Source organism: Mirounga leonina, unplaced genomic scaffold, assembly GCF_011800145.1.
Source record: "Mirounga leonina isolate KUSES-001 unplaced genomic scaffold, KU_Mleo_1.0 Mir_178, whole genome shotgun sequence".
Lineage (NCBI taxonomy): Eukaryota > Metazoa > Chordata > Mammalia > Carnivora > Phocidae > Mirounga > Mirounga leonina.
Window position 1 is genome coordinate 23,560,286 of NW_023270464.1, and position 20,776 is coordinate 23,581,061.

At 57.6% G+C, this 20,776-nt stretch overlaps 1 protein-coding gene across 2 annotated transcripts; it reads right to left on the bottom strand.

The window, feature by feature from the left end:
- Window positions 1-9,244: 9,244 nt before the first annotated feature.
- Window positions 9,245-19,479, bottom strand: FES (FES proto-oncogene, tyrosine kinase). Of its 2 annotated transcripts, none has more exons than XM_035024179.1 (19): window positions 19,190-19,322; window positions 18,492-18,707; window positions 18,103-18,276; window positions 16,685-16,781; window positions 16,381-16,555; window positions 14,857-14,994; window positions 14,663-14,782; window positions 14,446-14,568; window positions 14,125-14,311; window positions 13,920-14,003; window positions 13,130-13,339; window positions 12,680-12,802; window positions 12,211-12,264; window positions 11,627-11,745; window positions 11,266-11,360; window positions 11,061-11,184; window positions 10,689-10,846; window positions 10,470-10,592; window positions 9,245-10,078 (listed from the first exon to the last, which is right to left on the bottom strand). In XM_035024179.1, the coding sequence occupies exons 2-19, from the start codon at window positions 18,696-18,698 to the stop codon at window positions 9,936-9,938; spliced, it is 2,454 nt and encodes an 817-aa protein (XP_034880070.1). In that variant the 5' UTR covers window positions 18,699-18,707; window positions 19,190-19,322; the 3' UTR covers window positions 9,245-9,935. The 2 variants fall into 2 exon arrangements, with proteins under 2 accessions (XP_034880070.1, XP_034880069.1); XM_035024178.1 differs by having other exon boundaries at window positions 9,246-10,078; window positions 16,372-16,555; window positions 19,190-19,479.
- Window positions 19,480-20,776: the final 1,297 nt, after the last annotated feature.

Consider the following 20,776-nt stretch of genomic DNA (forward strand, 5'->3'; position numbering starts at 1 on the left):
GGGGCGCGCAACTTTATTTTTCTGGCTCTTACCAGCGTCCTCGCATTGCCAAGCAGTAGTAGAAGCAGTCCTCCTCCATTTCAGCTGCCGAACGTGAAGCCCATTTTCCGGGCCCGCCCTGTTCCGCTCCGGGTCGCCTCAACTTGATGCGGTTACGCTCCCCAGGCCAAGGGGTGCTGCCTCCCGTGGGTGCCCTGCAGTGATCACGATCCCTTTCCGTGCTTGCCACCCCGTCAATAAGACATCATTTTCGTGGTGGTTCTCCTTTCCCTGGGCATCTGTGTGGTTCATAATTTTGCAGCATCATAAACCATACCGCAGTGAACATCTCCCTGAATTCCACATTTTTCTTTTTATAGTGTTACCTTAGGACAGATGGGCGACAGTGAGGTTACCTGGGCTTTAAAGATAAAGACCCATGTGACTGAGTATACTTGGCGTTCTATTGCTCCCCCAAAGGATTGTGCTATCAATGACAGACTGTTGAATATTGCTTACACAGTTTATTTGATTAACCAGATTTAAACTGTCATCTCATTGTTTTAACTCCCATCTCTTTTATCACCACAAACATTCTTCTAAGTTTATTTACGAACTGAAAGGCCTGGTACTATGGTGTTAGACTTAGGCTAGGTTCATGGTCCCCTATGTCTCTGTGTTCTGCCCTGTGTTCTGGGAAATTTATCTTCCAACCTTTCTGTTGAATTTCTCATTTTGGCGATCATAATTTTCAAGACCTCCTGTTTGTTCCCTGGTGATTTTTTTTTTTAATTGACATATAATTCACAGTCTATGGCACAAGTCTTAAGTGTACAGCTTAGTTTTGATGAATGTATGCACAAGGATAATCACCACTCAGATCAAAATGGAACATTCCCATTAACCCCAAAATGTTCCCCTCTGTCAAGAGGTCAAGCAGTCCCTAAGCACAGCATGGTGGCTAACGAGGGTCACTACAGAAGCTGCTAGGTGGGCCTGCCACATTTCTGTAGCCTCAGCCAGTAAGGAGACTTGTCGACAAGCCCCCATGGATCCAGATAGCTTTCTACTCACGCAGACAGCAAAAGCAAAACCAGCATGGTGTCAGCTTTCCCCAGGGGACCAGAGTGAACTGGAGGGACCAGATGATAGGCAGCGAGGTGGTAGGTCTCTCTGTGGCTAAGGAGCCAACTCAACAACAATCGGACACTTTCACGGCCTGCAGCTGCCCTCGAAGTGGAGGGAGGGGCCGGGTGGAAAGCCTGGCACTCAGATGAACTAGGAGGAGGGCTGGGAGAGGGCCTGGGGGCAGTGTCCCCACACGGTCAGGCTGCTTCTGTCCTCTGGCTCCAGGGGGAATCATAATGCGTTCTGCCAAGACTTGGGTGGTTCTGTGGTCAAGCCTCACCTTCGTGGCCTATCGGCAGCTGGACAAGGGCATCAGGGCGCTGTGTCGGAGCTGCTTCCTACGCCTCTACTTCCTGCCACCCCAACCTTTCATTTCTCCAGCTAAGAATTCTTTTCAGGAGCATAGCCACTCCATCAGAGAGTTAGTTGTACTGATGGGAGCTTGGACCAAATCCTTTCTATTTGTCTTAACATCAGATGAGAGTGCCCGCAACTGTGCCTCCCAGTAGGGTGATCAGGCCCACGTGGAGGACCGACCACAGCCAGGCTCCCTACTCGGAGCCAAACCACGATATCCCAGATGCCACCAGGGATCAACCTTAGAGCCGAGAGATAGATCACTCCACCTGTCCTAATTCATTAATTCGAGAGCAGCAAGAGGTGTTAGAAGCCGTCAATATGCTGCCTTGACTGGCTAGCACAAAGTTCGGGGAGCAAAAGAACTGTCCATCACTACTTGCACTACAGACTTTAGACTGGTTTGTGTTTGGCAGGCCAATATAGGCCTAATGTCCTCAGCCATAACAAGGGCAGTAGGAGAAACACCAGGTTAGGATCTCCCACCCCCGGCTCTTCTTTGCTGCGGTAGGTCCCAGGAGCCTGGTTTCCTGGAGGCAGGGATGAGAGGGGAAAGAAAGAGTAAAGGAGACCAGTTGAGGCCTCTTTTCTCCCTCTCAACCTTATAGTTAAACACTATCTGAGTGAGAACTGCCCTTTCCTGGAATTGCCACGTTCGGAATTCACACCGCCTCGTCTCAAGGGTGGGCTCCATTGGGAGCTGAGCTTCGGCCGTCTACTTATCTTTTTTAGTTTTTCCTTTAAGAGTACGTTCCAGGGGCGCCTGGGTGGTTCAGTCGTTAAGCGTCTGCCTTCGGCTCAGGTCATGATCCCAGGGTCCTGGGATCGAGCCCCACATCGGGCTCCCTGCTCCGCGGGGAAGCCTGCTTCTCCCTCTCCCATTCCCCCTGCTTGTGTTCCCTCTCTCGCTGTCTCTCTCTGTCAAATAAATAAATAAAAATCTTAAAAAAAAAAAAAAAGAGTACGTCCCATTTTTTGTTGGCACCTGCTACCTGTCAGTGATACAGGGCATGCAATGTCTGGGGAATGCCACAGGTAGTTATCCACTGCCCAGTGTTCTTGGCTATGAAAGCACCACTGTCTGATTGTCTGTGTTTGGAGAACCCAAATGTGCAACACGGTCCATTTAGGAGTCTTTAAATGGTAGGGCCTACATCTACCGTGCAGACAGGAATTGTCCATCTCTGGAAAAAGCTGCCGAGAACAGTTGTTGCCCAGCAGTACCATTGAGCAGAAAGTGGGAGACGCATCTTGTCTATTTGTCATGACCAGCCAGGTTCAGTGCCCCAGACTACATGCCCCAGAGTTCTGTCACTCCACTGTATAGCCAGTAGTCCAGGCATATTAGCCAGGCCCTGGGTTACAGCTGTGCGGCCACGTTCTGTGTGATAATGGATCCAGGTGGCTGTAGTTCTTACCTGGGTGGTGCAGGTCTAACCAGCTTGTTGGTTCCACTCATGTTCATGGTCAAAGGGTCCTTTTACATGGGTAGCCTGTATTAGCCAAGATTCTCCAGAGAAGAACCAATAGGATGTATGGATGTGTCTGTGTGTTTAAAGGAATAAGCTCACGCAATAATGGAAGCCGGCAAGTCAAAAATCTAGAGGGTAGACCAGCAGGCTGGAGACCCGGAGAGGAGCTAATGCTCCACTTCAGTTCTGAAGGCTGAGACCCTGGAGACCCAGGGAAGAGCCAATGTTGCTGTTCAAGTCCAAAGGCCATCTGCTGCAGAATTCCCTCTTGATTGGGCGAGGTCAGTCTCTTGTTCTCTGCAGGGTTTTGGCTGATTGGATAAGGTCTACCCCCGTTATGGAGGGAAATTTGCTTTACTCAAAGACCATCAAGTTAAATGTCAAGCAACTAAAAAAGCCTTCACAGCAACATCCACAATAATGTTTGACCATGATCTGGGCACCATGGCTCAGCCAAGTGGACACACAAGATAACCACCATGCTTTCCATGGGTTGTGAACAGGAACATGTGTTCCACGCAATCTGTTGTCATAGTGCTGCTCTTCCTACAGGAGTTAGGACTGGTGGCAAATCACAGGGGAATCCAGCTAGTCCTGTGGCATCACTGTAAAGGTGTATTGCAACCCAAGCCAATGAAGGCAAGATGATTTTCATCCTTTGGATGTAATGGGATGCTAACAAAGGCATTAGCAAGCAATGTCCACCACCACATCCCAGGTGTCTTCAGTCTGTGCCATGAGCTCTGTGACTTGTAATAATCTGTGATGCACCACAGGCAATTGGCCTTTGTTAGTGGCCACTTAGAGCTATTACAAGGAGATATCAGGTCGTTGAGCCCCCTTAAATCTACTAGTTCCTTCATCGAGACAGTAGTTCCCTTCTTCATCCCCCTATCCCGCTCTGCTTCGGGGTAACCACTTGGCTCCATTAGAGGAGATGACCCCTGGTCCCTATCCTAATGACCATGATCCTGATTGTGACATTTCCCCATCGGGAACATCCCTTACAATCAAGAGACGTTAACACACATACTCAAAACATCCACTCCCACAATATATTCAACAGTATTAGTCACAACCACCTGGGTGGGTGTTGGCTCAAAAGGACTCACCCCAAAACTACGGCAATCCAGCGTCCAGTTTGTCCAAATCTAGTGAGGGAAGCTTTTGGCCATGCCTGAGAGTATGTCCCAGTATCACAGAGGCCCACAGGAGGCCTGTGAGGCTTTGGGAATTTTCGTTGCTCTCAGTTTTCTAATTCACCTTGGCCACAGCATAGGGCCTCTGGTCTCCCCTGGGGATGAAAGGACCTTGGCCTCCAACCTAGCCCCAGTTTGTCTATGAAGGGGGTCAACGATAGTGCAGAAAGTGTTGGGTCAAACCACAGTCTGAACAGCACAAACCTCAGTGGGGAGGTCAGGGCTTTCTTGGCGTCTCTCCTGTTTGCTCACAGGACACACCAAAGCTGGCCCAGTTATAGCCCACATCTTTAAGTCCCATGGCCATCCCGTGGCATGACAACCAGAGATAATTTTTTTGTCACAGTAAGATTATCACTTTCCTCTTTTGGGAACCCCTGGCACAATAGCCAGGTCCAAATGGCCTGGTTTCTCTCCCCTACCTTGGCCTGGGGTGCATTATCTTGGCCTTTGCCAAGGCTTCCATTCTGGAAAAATTATCATGCTACTAGCTGAATACTTTCCCGGAGACATCCTCAGAAAGCAAGAGAAGGCTCCATTTCTCCCACAGCCTGGTGGTGTTGAGCAAATGTTCCAGCTGACTTTGGGTGACTATTTTGTTTTCTGGGCACTCACGATCTCCATTATGAATCCAGGTTCCAGGGCACTAAAAGGAAGGGGTAGCCTCTCCTAGTACTATCTGAGGGTGCTCATTGGATGACAGGAATTCATCCTGGATAGGCCACCATTTCATTATAGCTGTGAAGACCCCCTGCACAAGCCCTGATTTATCTTTATATTGTCCTCCCTCACATCCATGACATTGGCCGGGATGGTTGTAGCCGGGGGGGGCTTGGAGTTTGGGGTCAATTGTTAAACACCCGAATGACTTCCATTCCTTGTCAGCCTGTGGAACTTGCATGGCATCCTCATTGGCTAGTCAGATGAGCCATGCTTCTATGGTTTCATTGGACTTTTGTTCAAATCTCTCTCTCATTTCCTCCTTTCACTGTAAGTGGATCCCAGTGGATTTCGGAGTGGCGGACTGCCCTTGATCACCAGGGAGTGTTCCATCCGTAGTAACAGGAAGAGAGTGAGCAGTAATTGCTGTGTGCTTTCTTCAGCTCTGCAAGAAACTCCCTCTTTGGCTTCTAACTCTAAGCACCAATGGATGGGGCTCCCGGCCGGCTTGGTCGGTAGAGCCTGTGACCCTTGATCTGGGGGTTGTGAGTTTGAGCCCCATGCTGGAGGTAGATATTACTTAAAAATAAAATCTTAAAAAAAAGAACACTGATGGAACTCATTTGGGACCAGGGATGATGGCCAAAGACCACCTGTCTCTGATGTCACCAAACACGTCGGCACGAAGTGGACACTAAGTGAGGCAGAGTTCTCTCCCATACTTGACCTGACAGTCCGTAGAAGCCTGTCTCTTCTCCAAAGTGAGATTGTGGCCTTATCAGCCCCACAGAAAGTGCCAGATTGGTCAGGTGGTCAGGTAGTCCCTGAGGGCAGTGTGGTGGCTAACAGGGCCACAAGGGTCACTACTGCTGTCACAAGGCCCATAGACCGCCTCACATCATAGACTCAGCCAAGAAGGAGACGACAAGGCCCAGTGCATCCAGACAGCTTTTTATTCACAGACAGCAAAAGCAAGACCAGCATGGTGCCAACTTCTCACACCCCTAGTTCCACAGGACGACATTGAACTGGAGGGACCGGGACAGGAGGTACGGGGGTAGGTCACTCTGTGGCCAAGGAGCCAACTCTAAACTACAGCCAAGCAGTTGCATGGCCTCAGGCTGCTCTCTACGAGGAGTGGGGGGCCGGTGAATAGCCCTGTACTCAACTAAAACTAGAGGAATGGGATGAGGAATGGCCTCATGGTGGTCTCCCACAGATGGGGAGGCTCCTCACTCGGCTGCTTAGGGCCCCTTGCTCCAGGAGGAATGGTAGTGCATTCTGTCAAGACTCAAGTCAGATGCCTCAAGTCTCGCCTACACAGCCTACGTAGACATGTGCAGAGTTGTAAGGACACTTGGGTGGGGCTGTGACCCTGCATTCACACCTCTTCCCATCGGTACGCCTCAGACCAAACCACGAGTCTGACTTCTCTATAGCTTAGTTTTGCCTGTTCTTGAACTTCATAAAATGGAATCCTAAAAAGGTACTCTTTCACGTCTGGCTTCTTTCCTCAACATGTCTTTGAGGTTTGTCAATGTTGGTGCAAGCAGCTGTGGTCTGTTCTTCCTTATTCCTATAGAGATATTTGGGTCATTTCCGGTTTATTCTGGTCCTAACCTTGTTCTCCTTCTGGAATATCCATCACTCATATACTGGAATCTCATGTGTTTTTTAGGCTCTGCTTTCTCCAGTCTTTTTTTTTTTTTTTTTTTTTTAATTAGAGAGAGAGAGAGAAAGTGGGGGGGTGGTGCAGACGGAGAGGGAGAAAGAATCCTTAAGCAGACTCCCCACTGAGCATGGAACCCAATGCAGGGCTCTCCCCTGGACCCTGAGTTCATGACCTGAGCTGAAATCAGGAGTCAGATGCTTAATCGACTGAGCCACCCAGGTACCCCTGCTTTCTCCATTCTTTTATTTTTTTTCTCTCCCTATACCTCAGTTTAGATACCTTCTATTCTGTCTTCTGTGTCTAATTCCTATGGTTGTGACTTTATGCTTTAGTCCTATGAGCCTTTATAAAATTCATGCAAGGAGCACATAATGCCAGAGATGGCAATTTTCAGTTCTACCTGCTCCTTTGGTTCTTTTTAAATAGATTCAGTCCTGCTAAAATTCTCTATAATTTGCTCCTATTTGTCTTTTCATGCAGTTAATACATTAATCATCGTTATTTTTAAGTCCTTGTCTGCCAACTCCAATATCTGGATCATCGGTGGGTCTGCTTCTATTGTTTCTTTTTTCTCCTGTTTATTGGCCCCATTTTCTATCCCCTTTGGTGCATGTTTTATAATTTCTGATTGTAGGTTGCATGTTGTGTATAAAAGAAGGTTATATTGATGAGCACTAAGTAATATACAGAATTGTTAAATCACTATATTGTACACCTAAAACTAATTTAACACTATGTTAACTATACTGGAATTAAAATAAAAAATATAGGGCGCCTGGGTGGCTCAGATGGTTAAGCGTCTACGTTTGGCTCAGGTCATGATCCCAGGGCCCTGGGATCGAGTCCCGCATCGGGCTCCCTGCTCAGCGGGGAGCCTGCTTCTCCCTGCCTCTCTCTCTCTCTGTCACTTATGAATAAATAAAATCTTTAAAAAATAATAATAAATGAAATAAAATAAAATAAAAAATATATAATAACCTTTATGGGGCGCCTGGGTGGCTCAGTCATTAAGCATCTGCTTTCAGCTCAGGTCATGATCCCAGGGTCCTGGGATCGAGCCCCACATCGGGCTCCCTGCTCGGCAGGAAGCCTGCTTCTCCCTCTCCCTCTCCTCCTGCTGTGCTCCCTCTCTCACTGTGTCTCTCTCTGTCAAATAAATAAAATCTTTAAAAAAAAATATATATATATATATAATAACCTTTAAAAAAAAAAGGGTAGGACTTCAGACTATGTTATTCCTCTCCCTTATCCCCCATCCCAGGGGAGCCAGTCACCTCGATGTAATCAAGTATTGAGCTGAGTTGGGGCAGAGCTAGAGTTCTAGTAAAACTCAATCCTGTCCCTTAGGATTGTCCCTGTCCCTTAGGAGTGGCCCTCTTGGATTTGGGTTTGAAAGCCTGGCCAGCCTATATCTCTCTAGTCCTTCAAGTTCTCTTTTGAGACTTTTTTTTTTTTTTTAAAGATTTTATTTATTTGTCAGAGAGAGAGCACAAGCAGGGGGACCGGCAGGCAGAGCAGGCAGAGGGAGAAGCAGGCTTCCCACTGAGCAGGGAGCCTGATGTGGGACTCGATCCCAGGACTCTGGGATCATGACCTGAGCTGAAGGCAGACGTTTAACCGACTGAGCCACCCAGGCGTCCCTCTCTTTTGAGATTTTGAGGTTAGCTCTTCAGCCTCCAAGACCACCCAGGTTCAAAATCTGGCCAATATCTTGAGGGGGGAGACCAGTTTTTGTTTCAGCCCCTCTCCCTCTAAACACTGCAAGACTGTGGGACTTGCCTTTCCAGCCCACCCAGTACTCAGCTGCCCACGGTGCTCCAGAACTCAGCAAATCTTCTGTGGGGAAAACTGGCTTGGCATTCCAGCCTCCTCTAGTGCCCAACCCACGACAGTCCCTGCAAGAACCACAGACTGTTCATTTCTCTTTTCCTCAGTAGAGTCTCCCTGCTCGGGGCAATGCTGGTCATTGGAGATGCCCCAGATCAATGAATGTCTGAGAAGAAAGTAACCACCCATCATCAGCTCACCTTGGAAGGTCTCTTTCCCCCTGGAAATTTTGTTCATCTGGTCCTTATTCCTTTCACCACTCCTCATTCTCTTTAAAAATGATGACTTTCAGGGCACCTGGGTGGCTTAGTCGTTAAGCATCCGCCTTTGGCTCAGGTCATGATCCCACGGTCCTGGGATCGAGCCCTGCATCGGGCTCCCTGCTCAGCGGGGAGTCTACTTCTCCCTCTCCTTTTGCCTGTCTCTTCCCCTGCCTGTGCTCACTTGCCCTCTCTCTCAAAAATAAATTAAGATCTTTAAAAATTTTTTTAAAAAATTAAAAAGATGATTTCCGTCTCGTTTCCTCCTAGCTGTTGCAACGGGAGCAGTGACCTGTGGAGACCTACCACATCCTACCCAGAAGCAAAAGTTCCTTGGTTCTGCTTTTTATCACTTGCAATGAGAAAGACTTTTTAGTATTTTTTCTTAATCACACTCTAACTTGATTTCCTCTTGTTCACACAAGTTACAGTGTTTTTATCTCCTTCCTACTAAGGAAGTAGATGTGATCTACTTCCTTAGCTTTCTTGAGGGATGGCCATTTTACCTCAAAGTTCTTGTTGCTTTGTTCTTTGGTGCGAGAGATCTTTCCTGGTTTTGGTTTTTCAGTTTGTTCATACCTCTTTGCCTTCTTGCCCTTCTCTGGAGCTGCTGGGAAGGTTTCTGATGATTTTATAGATTTCGGGGGGGCCTTTATAGACTTAGAGGAGGAGGTGAGCGCTCTGCTGCCCTGTTGCTCAGTAGACTAGTCTTGATGGATGAACTCCCTGGGGAGCGTGTTCTTTCTCTTCAGTCACCCCGGTCCCCCTTTTAGGGAAACTCACTTTCCCTGACTCCCTGCCCCCCTCTCCTGAATCTCCTAATGACTGCCGCACACACCTAACGTTTGTCGCTAAGGACTTCCCAACGCCGGTGGCCGGCCTTTGCCTCCATCTGGGCTTCTGGACTTCTGTGTCACACCTACATCCCCACAGGCCCCTCAAACGCAACGTCTCCCACCTCCCCACTCCTCCCGCAGCTCTGCTCCTCTGCCTGTGACTCTCTCCGGGTGCCAGAAGCCCGCACACCGTCTCCCTCTTCCCCACGTCTCGCATCCAGGGGCTGTCGGATCAGGTCCGTTCCGCCCCGCGAACACTGCCCGTCCTCCCCCTTCCCACGGCCCCAGCGTGGGCCCCCGACTCCTCCTCAGACCTGCCGTCCGGAGGAGCGCACATGCCAAGAGCACTCAATGGGCAAAGTGGTTTTTATTACTTCCGCCCGGAAGGGGAAGGCCCGGCCAAGCAGAGCCGCATGGCCACCGGCAGCATGGACGCCAGTGGCCAGGGTCCAGGACAGGCAGGAGCCATCCGGCCGTGTGGTCCACACTGCGTGGACGTACAATCTTGCCTGCAGAGGCCACTGGCTTGAGAAGGGGGCCTGGCCTCACCGATGCCGCTTCCGGATGCTCTGCAGCTCCTGGGAGATGGCGCTGAAGTTGGGCCGCTGCCCGGGCTCGTAGGCCCAGCACTGCTCCATGAGCCTGAACACGGCGTCGGGGCACAGCTCGGGGCAGGGCAGGCGGCCCCCTGTGGGCACAGGCACCGCACACACGGGCTGTGAGGGCAGGCGGGGGGGACCCGGCAGCCCCCGGGGCCATTCCTGGAGCACTGGGAGCTGCTTATTAAGAGGCACTGTTCTCGGGGTGCCACTCTTCAAGGGCCCCAGGGACACAGAGGCTCGAATCTCGGTCCCACCGTGTGCCAGCTGGGTGACCTCTGCAAGGCTGCTTGTTCCGGCTCTAAAAGGGACGTATTAAGCCCTCCCTCCCTTGTTGTGAAGAGTGAATGAGATATGCTGGCCTGGGGGCTCGCTCAGCGGCAGCTACGCTCGGAGGACTCTCGCTCTGCACCCGTGGGCGGTCAGGGGCCTGGGGGAGCCCGGCCGGAGCCCTGGGAAGGCGGCGTGGCTCGGCCTTACCCTTTTCCACAAACTCCCGGGTCTGCTGATTGCTGAGGTTGGGGTAGGGGGAGGCCCCCAGGCTGAAGGTCTCCCAGAGCAAGATCCCGAAGCTCCACACGTCGCTCTCAGAAGAGTAGCGTCCTGCAGGGAGAAGAGGCGGGAGTGGGCCGGCCACGTCCGCTGGCCAGAGTGAGGGCCCTGGCCTGGGGACAGCCGGAGTGGGTAAGGCCCAGGTACCGTAGTTAAGAGCCTCCGGGGCCGTCCACTTCACGGGGACTTGTCTGAGGCCCCCTGAGGCTGCATAGATCCCATCGGCTTCCTCCCGGGACATCCCGAAGTCACTGATCTTCAGGACGTTCTTCTCCGTCACCAGGCAGTTCCGAGCAGCCAGGTCCCTGGGTAGGGCACGAGAGCGTCCATGCGGTAGCCGCACCTGCCCAGGCCGGCGCTCCAGGCACAGCCACGAACAAAGCTGCTCCCCACACCCCTGGGACTACTGGTCCACAGGGACAGGCAACCACGAGGTCTGCAGCATGTGCCTGCCCTGAGGGGAGCGGCGGGGTGCGCCAGGTGGTGGTGGTGGGGCTGCAGCGGGCGCCCCTCACTCACCGGTGGATACAGCACTTGCTCTCCAGGTACTCCATGCCCGCAGCCGCGTCCCCCACCATCTGCAGCAGGGTCTTCATCCTCAGGCGGGCGCCCTCAGTCCGCAGGAAGGTCAGGAAGTCGCCGCCTGGGGGTGGGCAGGGGAAGCTGGGGTGAACCTTAGGCAGCAGCCTCCTCCCCACCCCTGCAGACCAGCTTCCTTGCTCACCTTGCACGAGCTCCATGACAATGTAGATGGGCTGCTTCTGGGTGCAGACGCCAATGAGACGCACGATGTTGGGGTGGCTGTACTGCTTCAGGATCCTGGAGAGCCCCGGGAACCCCAGGGAGACCGAGGGAGGATGGGAGAAGGCAGCAGAAGAGGAGAGCATGGCCTCTGAGACCAGCAGACCTGGACATGTGACCTCGGGTGGGTCACTGAGCCTCTACCCCTCGGCACTAAGTGGGGGGTACCACCTGCACGGTGCAGGGGGCGGGGGCATGAGAATTAAGTCAAGCACTTTACCTCATGCCATGCACAGAGGGACCCTTTGTATGTGGAACTGTGGGATTGTTACTTTATCACCCACCTCGCTTCCTGTAGAAACTTGGCCTTGAGGTCAGGTGGGAGTGTCTCTCGACAAGACTTCACCGCCACCAGAGTGTTGTCGGCCCTCAGGCGTCCACTGAACACTTCGCCAAAGTTGCCCTGAAAGGGTCTCGGGCTCCTACCAGTCGTCCCTGGACCATGGTCCTCTTCCTCACTCCTGGGGACTTGTCCTCATCTTGTCGCCACCCACCCTTCACTGCCCCCGCGCTCGGACTGCTCAGCCATGCTCCACAGGAGTTTACCCCCTGGGTGGGGAGCCAAGGGGGTGCACATGGGATAGGCAGAGAAGGTTACCTCGGACTTGCCACATTCACGGGGAGAAGTGACACAGAAAACCCCAAAATCTCTTTCACTTGGGTTGAAAAACCATTCTGATTCTTAAGAAAGTGACTTTTTTCCTTAGCAGGTATTTTATAGCTCATGTGAACAAAGCGTACCACCCACGCACATGAGAGCAACCTGAGGAGAAAGGGCCTGGGTCGCGTGAGGGGGCATCGGGGATGCCGGCGGAAGCGGGGGAGGGAAAATCAGGCAGCCAGGGGGCTGGCAGGGCACTCGACTCACCCGCCCAATCTGCTCACCCAACACCAGGTCCTCGTGGTTTAGCACCCACTTGTCCTGGCAGAGGGAGAGGGTGGGGGGGGTCGGAAGTCAGTGAGGGGAATGGGTGTTGGGCCCTGCAGGGGACCAGACATCCCCCACCAATGCTCTTGGTTTTCATTTCTTAGCACCTCGGTTTGCTGGTCTGAAAAATGGGGGTTGGACAGTATCAGGATCACACTTAGATGACTTTGGGGACCAGGCGGGGGCCCCTAACTGAGGGAGTATCAGCTCTGCGTGTATGTGCATATGTGTGTGTGTCCCACGGAATGGGCGTGGCCTTGAGAGTCCAAACCTAGAGGGAAGCTGGCCCCCTGAGGAGTGAGGAATCACGCTGCAGGCCGTACGGAGGCAGGAGGCAGGAACCGGGGGATCCCCTCCTGCTCTGACGCTGCGTGGCTTAGCGCGTGGGCGGGGCTGGGCGCAGGCTCACCTTGGGCACAGCCCTGTTCAGGACAATACCGCTCTTCTTGGTGAGGGGCTGCTGGGAGCGCAGCAGGTGGTCGATGAGCAAGGGGATGCTGGGAAAGCCGTCCCCTTCCAGTCGGTACAGGTTCTGCGGGGCAGGGGAACCCAGGGTCAACGGCCTCCTCCGCTGGGGGGGCCTGAGCCCTGGGAGAGGAGAGACGGGAGGCAGAGCCGGCAGGGCAGGCGCTCTCTGAGGCCGCGCCACGGCCTGGAGCCCTCCTCGGGGCAGGACCCACGCTGAAGACTGTGCCTCTGGCTCGTTGCACGGACTGGGTGCTCTCCGGGGCCCCTTGCAGCTCCACCAAGCAAGCGACGGATGTAGCAGCAACTTCCTCCCCTCCCGAGGCCATTCCCCTGCTGGGGGGGCGGGGCGGGGGGGCGAGGCAGGGAAGGCCCGAGGGCAGGCCCCACTCACGTCAGCCGACTGGATGATGAAGTGCCGGGGCTGGCCATCCCACAGCACAGACAGCACGTACTCCTGCTTGCCCTGGCTCTCCCGCACCAGGAAGTCCCCGGAGTGTGTCAGCAGCTCAGCCACCTCTGCCCGTGGAATGGCCCCGTGGTACCACAGCTGCTCATGCAGCGGCTTCTGCACTTCTGGCACGAGCTGCAGGGGTGGAGGGAGCTGGCGGGGGCAGGGGCGGGGGAAGCGAGGAAGGGTCATTCAGCCAGTTTGCCAGGGGAGGCCACCGGGCCAGACGGGGTCAGCTGGGGGGGTCTGTCTCACATAAGCCCCTCGTGCTCACGGACCACCTGCGTGGCGTTAGCGCCTCCGAGCAGGCACCAGACTGAGCCGGGCTCGCTCCAGGCAGAGCTGGGAGGGGGAGCCCAGGCTGGCTGATCTCAAACCGGGCTTCTGCCTTCTCCTCCAGGCCCCCGCCGCCCAACTCCTCCCTCCAGAGCCGGGGGTGAGGGGGGGTGGGGGGGTGGGAAACAACAAGGTTGTAGCACACGTTGGGGTGGAGGGGAAGGAGGGGCTGACTGGCAAAGACCTGGGGACATACGCAATCTGGAATCCCAGGGAAGACGGGGACTCCCCGATAAAAGCGGTCCCCTCTGGGCAGAGCCGCCTCTCTAGGGCAACGCAGTGATGAACCCCAAACACCCTGGTGGGAGGGGCTTAGCGGGTACGTGTCGGAGACCCCTGGCCTGGCGCCCCCCTTAGAGAAGGGCAGAGATGCGGGCCCAGGCTGGGCTCCACTCACCGAGAACTTGGGGCGGAAGATTCCCGAGATGTGGCTCTTAAGGATCTCCAGGGTGGGTGTCCTTCCCCCTTCTCGCTCCTGCTCCTGAGGCCAGGGACAGACGTCAGCGGGTGGCCAGGCTTGGGGAGGGGGAGGGCAAAAATGAGGAGCGCGCCCCGGGCGGGCAGGCGAGGCTGGTGGCGGTGGGCAGTGGCAGGCAGCTCACCGAGGACGACGTGGAGTGGCGGTCATCCTGCAAGAGCAGCACGGGTGGAGGCTCCCCAGGGCCCAGCTGCTCCAGCTTGGCCTGCAGCAGCTCCTGCTGGGCCTGCAGCTTGGCCTGGCTGCACAGAGCGACCTGCAGCCCCTGTAGCGCCTCTCGTAACACCTGCTTCTTGGCCAGCAGCTGCACCCTGCAGGTGGGGCCGGGCGGGGGGGGGGTGGGGTGGGGAGAGGGGCTCAGCCCGTAGCTGGCGGCCAGCAGCAGGTCGGCCGGCAGGCGAGAGGGGGGGCGGGCCAGGAGGCTGCTGTGGGCGAACCGGCTCACCGCTCCCGGGGATGGGTGTTCTGCTCCTCGTTCCGGAGATCGCGCTGCAGCTGAGCGACCGCCTCCTGCCGGCTAAGCACCGTCTCGGTGGCCACAGCCAGTTCATCCGTCACCGAGGTCAGCCTGTGCCCGGAGGAAGGGCGGTGTCCGAGCCGTGCCCCTCAGACGCATGGCCGCGCCCCCGGCCGCCCCGGCCCGGTGCCCAGCCAGCACGCACGTGTGCTGCACGCTCTCCACGGTCAGCTCGTTCAGCTGCAGCTCCCCTGGCTCCAGCGGTTCGCCCTCCTCAAGCAGTGACTCGTCGAAGGTGACACAGGGCGGGACGTCGGGTGCGGACCTTCAGGGGGACGGTGCCCCGTCAGCGAACAGGCCAGGAGCCCTGGTGCCCGGCAGGATCAAGGAGGGGCTTACCCATACTGTTGCAGGAAGCCTTGGTACTCGGTCTCGGGCTGGATGCGGGCGACAGCGGCAGTCATCTCCAGGTGAATGGCCACCACCTCGTCCTGCACCAGGCTGCTAATCTCCAGGTACTCCTGCAGGATCTCCTTCCTGCCCCCGGACAGGAGCCCTGGTCAGTGGGGCCTCGGGCTGGGCCGGGCTGGGCAGCACGGGGCCCCTGACGCTGTGTTTGGAGGAGTCCGTCCCGGGGGGTTGACCCTTCCTCTCCCCCTCATCATTTACCAGCCAAATGACCACAGGCAAGTTACTCAATGTCTCCCTTATCTCTGCTTCCTGATGCGTATGATGGGGACGCTGGGCATGGTGACAAGGACCCGGTGAGAGCTGGTGTGCAGAGCGTGTGGTGTACGCGGACGGCTCGGTGAATGGGGAGCACAGGTGCACCTGTCCCGGGCAGCCAGCCCCACGGCGGGGGCTCTGGGCTCCCATGTGCTGCTGGCCCTACACCTACGTGTCCAGTCCCAGGCCCTCCCCGAGCTGCAGCCTCACGCGGCCACGCACATACACCAGCGTCCCGCCGGACGTCCCTTAGACACCCTAACTCCGTGAGTTGACACGTCAACGCCTGTCTCCTGAACCCGTCTCTCTCTTTCCTGTCCACGTAAGTTAGCAGGAGCTCCATCGTCCCTGGCTCCATCTCACACCTCACTTCCGGTCCGTAGAGAAGCGGCCCTGGCTCCACCGTGGGAGCGCACCCAGGAATTACCACTGGCCCAGCGGTCCGCGCTCCCGCAACCGCCCCGGCCCCCTGGAGTGTCTTCTCAACACAGCAGCGCCCAAGTCCTCACAACGGCCTGCCGGCCCCTCCGTCACCAGCAGCGCCCCAAGCCCTGGACCGGAGCGGCCTTGCTCCCGCTCTGCCCTCCCCGCCCTCTGCCTGGGCTGCACTCGCCATCCCCCTGCTCCTGGATTTCAGGCACCCTCCGCTCTCCCACCCTGGGGCCTGCGCACCTGCTCTTCCCTCTTTCTGGAACGGTCTTTCTCCAAACACCGCCCCCCCCCATTTGCTCTGGTACCTCTGAGGCCTTCCCAGAGCGCTCTACTGGAAGCTGTCCCTCCTCCCTGCCCGCCCTGCTGCCCCTGCCTCCCCATCGCCTTTCCTTGTCTGATTTTTCTCCATAGCGCTCATTGCCTCACATGCTACCCATTGTAGCTGCTCTCTCTTCTCTCTCCAATACCACGAATAACCCCTAGAGGACAGGCGCTTTCGTCTCCGTTGTCCCCGCTGCACCCCAGAGCCTACACTGGTACTCCATACAAGAAGAAAACCTTGCAAAGGGAATTCTGGAATAGCACGGCCTGGACAGGAGCTGACGGGCTCCACGCCTCGGCCCAGGGCCCGCTCCCCCGCGACTACGCAGCCTTTCCCGCTCGCCCGCTCAGGGACTAGGTTTCCCGGCCCGGCCTCCGGGCCTGGCGGCAGGGCCACGGGGCGCTGAGGGGGGCGGGCTGCGGCCGCGGGCTTACAGGACGCACGCCATGTCCTGGTGCAGGTCCTGCAGCGACTGCAGCAGGCCAGGCAGCATGAGCTGGTGGTGGTGCTGATGATGCAGCTGCGCGGCCCGCACGCCCAGCACGTAGCGGTTGTGGTGAGCGAAGAGCTTCCACAGGCTGCGCACGTACTTGTCCTTGGCCTTGTCACGGTCCTTGTCTGCCGGGGGAGGAGAGGGCCGGTGGGTGACGGCTCAGAGGCCCCGGGTGGGCCCCACTCCCCGGGCACCAGTGCACAGGTCAGGACTGGCTCGGGACTCCTTCTCTTCCAGGAAGGGAAGCCGCGCACCTTTGCTCGCCTCCTGGTACTTGCGCCTGGCCTGGGCGCTGTCCCGCGCCAGGGCCCGGTACTGGCTCTTCAGCTTCTCGATGTCCTGGCTGTGCGTCTGGGGAGAGAGGAGGGGCCGGTGTCGGGTAGCGGGTCCCCGGGGCACAGGAGAGTTCCGCCTGAGGCGAAGCCCTGCACGCGTCCCACAGTCTTGGCAGGCCACGCATCTAAGTCTGTCCTCCGGGAAGGCCCCGGAGGCCTCTGGGGCCCAACCTCTGCTGCTGAAGTTAGGTCAGAGGAGCTGGCTTGAGGACAGGCCCCTGGGCAAGGCAGAGAGGGGGGCCGGGCAGGCCACACCTGGCCCTCCTTGACCTAGAGTGGTATCTGGTGGCAGGGAGGCCCCAGCTGCGGGCCCACATGGCCTGGGCTTGGTTTAACGCTCTGTTGATGACATCTTGAAACTCTTTCATAATTTTTTTGACAACAGGCCCCGCATTGTCACTTTGCAGCAAGTCCTGCAAATTACGTTCTGGGTGGCAGGAACAATGGATGGTCAAGAGCGAAGTTCTTATCCCAGTTCCCCTGTGTATGCACTGGGATCCTTGGGGTAAGTTCCGTCCCTGTCCTCTAAACCTTAGTTTCCCCATCTGTATAACAACTTAATGGAAAGACGAGATGAACCTTTCTCTTGAAAGGCCGGATGGTAAACACTTGAGGCTCATACGGTCTCTGCTGAAATCACTCAGCTTTGCCGCTCTAGCTCTGTAACAGCCCCAGGTAATAGGAAACGAAGAAACGGGCATGGCTGGGTTCCAGTAGAAATACCCCAAAAAAGCAGGCCGACCCCGGAATTAGATGCGCTTCTGGGGAGAGCGCCGGCGGGTGGACAGTGGCCACCAGGGGCCGCTGTGGGCCCGTGGGAAGGCTGGGGTTGGCGCAGGTGGAGGGGTGTGGTGCGCGGGGGTGCAGACCGGCACACTGCACCGGGCAGGCTCAAGCCGAACAGCTCCGATCGCCCGGGCTCTAGACGGAGCAGCAGGGCGGGGTTCAAACGCAGGCGGGCCGACTTCACACCTCTGTGTCAGGGGGCCACACCGCTGCCGTTCGAGGAGCCGACTCGTCCCCCAGGCCCCAGAGCCCGCCGGCGCCGCCGGGCGGGAGGGGGGTCACCGATCCTGCGCACCCTGCAGCCGCCGGCTGGATCGCTCACCTTTACTCCCCGTGCTTTACTGGGGCGCACGGTCAGGGCGCAGAGCACGCACGGAGAGGCCTTGCCACAGGGGCCCAAGTGCAGGAAGGCGGGACGGAAGCTAGGGCAGGCCTGCGGTCAGGGACGTGCACTTCCCCCAGTGAATCCAGGGGCTCTTGTGCAAAAGCAGCCCCTTAGAGTCAGCCTTTGGGCAGCAGGGGCCAGGGGGAGCCCAGGGCCCCCGACCCACCTTGGTGAGCTCCTGCTGCAGCTGCTGCCACTGCTCGCTGTAGGTCTTGCGCAGCTGCTGTCGCTCCCGGATCAGCAGGCCCAGCTTGCTCAGGGGCCCTGAGTTCAGGTCCTCCGCGTGCTGCCTCAGCAACCGGCTCAGGCCCTCCGTCTGGCTGGTGAGCTCTGCCCAGGACTGTGCGGCACAGGACGGGCGAGACAGGGAGTGGGGGCACAATGGCTCCCCAGCCCGGGCCTGCCGACTCCCCAACCCTGCCCAGCCCTGCGCAACCCTGCCCAGTGGGCTCTGGGAAAGGAAGGGGGCGGGCGGACAGAACCGTCACCCAGAGGAATTCCTCAGTCCAAGGCAGGAAGGGGATGAGGAGGCCTAGGGTGCCGCAGAACCCCCACCTGGCTGATGGGGCTACTGGGGCTCATGCCCCGGCCTCCACTGTCCTGTAGGGACATGTGATGCAGAAGCCCTGCATACTCCCGGTCGCTCTTGACCCGCTGGGCCATCCACTTCCTCATGCCCTCCAGCAGCCGCAGCTCAGCCTCCTGCATCTGCTGCACCGCCCCGTGGCCCTGGGGGCTGCACAGCTCCGAAGAGAAGCCCATGGTGCCGTCCTGGGGACAGAGACAGGGCAGCCCAGCACTGGGTAAGGCAGCAGCCGGAGATGGAGGCGCCAGCCGGGGAGGCTGGGGGCTGTGGGGCAAAGAGGAGCTGCAGAGAGACAGGAGGTGGGGTCCTGTCCTGCTGAAACGCAGCCCTAGGTCCAAAACGGGCAACTTGGCCTGGGACGGGCCCTCATTGCTTCCCGTGTCTCGGGCCAAGGCCTGGCGCCAGGGGACCCCTCCCTCCCCAGGCCCTCCCACCGGGCACCCTTCCCTTGCCAGGGGCTCGGCGTGCCCGGGACCCTCCGCCGGGCTTCAGGCAGCCGCAGCCTGAGCCGGGCCCCCGCCCTGCCACGCGCACCCCACCGTGGGGGGCGGAGGGGGGAGTGTCCCCCTCTCGGCACCCCCGGCCGCCGCTGCTCCCCGCCCCCCCCCCCCCCCCCCCCCCCCCCGCGCGCCCGCCCGCGCCGCCTGGGCCTCGGGGCAGGAGTTACCCGCGCGGGCAGCTGCTCCGGGGCTGCCGAGGACGCCTCGGGGACGACTCCGGCCCGACTGCGGCCCCGGCGACCCTGGCCAGTTCCTGATTCGGCTTCCTCCTGCCGCGGTTTCAGTTGGCCGGCCGGGGCGGGCCCGGCGAGGGGAAGGGGCGGGCGGGAGGGCCGGCGCCCCCGACGCCTGCCGGCCCCCCTGCCCAGCGCGCCGCGCGGCCGCGGAAACGGAAGGGAGGAGGGGGCCGGGGAAGAATGGCCGCGCGGAGAGCCGCCTGCCGGCGCCCCCAGGGCCTGGGCAGCGCCCGGGAGCGCGGGGAAGCGGCCGCCGCGCGGTGGGGGCCTGGCGCCCGGCCCGGGCGGCCCAGGAGGGGAAGGGGGAAGCCTGCTCCAGGCCTCCCCACCCCGTCGGATTCCCCTAGGAGAGCTCAGGCGCCAGCCAGCATTTGAATAAAATTTCCAAGTAAATATCCCCGAGGAGAGGCCTCCTTCTCAGGCGCAGGTCCTGGGGAACCGGCCACCACTCCCCTCCCCGAGGCAGGGGCTTCCTGCCCCAAGGGAAGCCAGGGGAGGGGGGCATGGCTGGGATAGGGGAGTGGACAGGTATGGAGTTTCCAGACTGGACACCGGCCAGCAAAAACCATCTATCTTGGTTCAGTCCGGCTCCACCATAGACCTCGGCCCTACAGCCAAGGGAGATCCTGAGCAAAGGCGGGGGGAACCACCCTGCTGGAGACCAGGCCTGTGGGGGTGCAAGCCCTCTGCTTGTCCTACTCTTGGGGCTCCCATGTCCCACAGCCTGGGGCTTGTCCCCAGCTGCTGCCTCCTTCCACAGCCCACTGCTCCCCCAGGGAGGCCCTGGAACTCCGTGGGAGACGGCCTTTGGAGTCCTGACTTGGGCCCACCTAGAGGCAAGCAGGACATCAACTGGCCCCAATCCCCGCCCCCATCCCGGATGCAGTCCCAGGGCCCTAGGAAGAACAACATCACCACACTAGAGACCAGGCCTGGTTTGCATAGTCTGCACGTTTAATCACTTTAAAACCTCTAACATTATCTCGTGTCCATTAAATAGAACCAACAATGCTGGGCCTGTTTAAATTACAAGAAAAAAAAAAAATCACTGGGCACCAACCCAGTATCTTACAAAATCAGCCAGGCTGGCCACAAGGGTGGGGGGATGGGAGAGGAGGGGACACCCCTGGGCAGGTGGCTGGGTGCCAGGAAGGGCTAGGGGAGAGAAAGAAAAGAGGGCTCCCAGATGGGAGGGGACTGATTGTCCTAATGGGAGGGGTGCGAAAGGCACGTCAGAAGAGGGGGACTTAAGGGGGCAGAACAGGTCAGTGCTTTCTCCACAAGGGCACAGTGTTGGAGGGGGCTCAGTGCCACCACCTGCCCGCCCCTGGCACTTGGAGAACCAGTGACCCATGAGCCCTTGGCACGATGAGCCCCATCTGAAACACGGATGACAGCCTGCCCCTCCCACCACGATCCCCTTTCCTAGGGCCCACCTGGCTTGCCCGCCTGCCTCTTCAGGACTTGGGGCTCAACTCCTCCTCACTCCTCAGCAACATGCTGCAGCCCCCCGCACTT

Bases quoted from the DNA above. Each gene is read 5' to 3' on its own strand.
- FES (XM_035024178.1), bottom strand. From the start codon at position 18,698: ATGGGCTTCTCTTCGGAGCTGTGCAGCCCCCAGGGCCACGGGGCGGTG. The intron at 14,995-16,371 runs GTAAGCCCGCGG...GTCCGGGGGCAG, and splicing joins CAGGACATGGCGTGCGTCCT to GAAGGAGATCCTGCAGGAGT. The intron at 12,265-12,679 runs GTGAGCCTGCGC...TCCCTCTGCCAG, and splicing joins TGAACAGGGCTGTGCCCAAG to GACAAGTGGGTGCTAAACCA.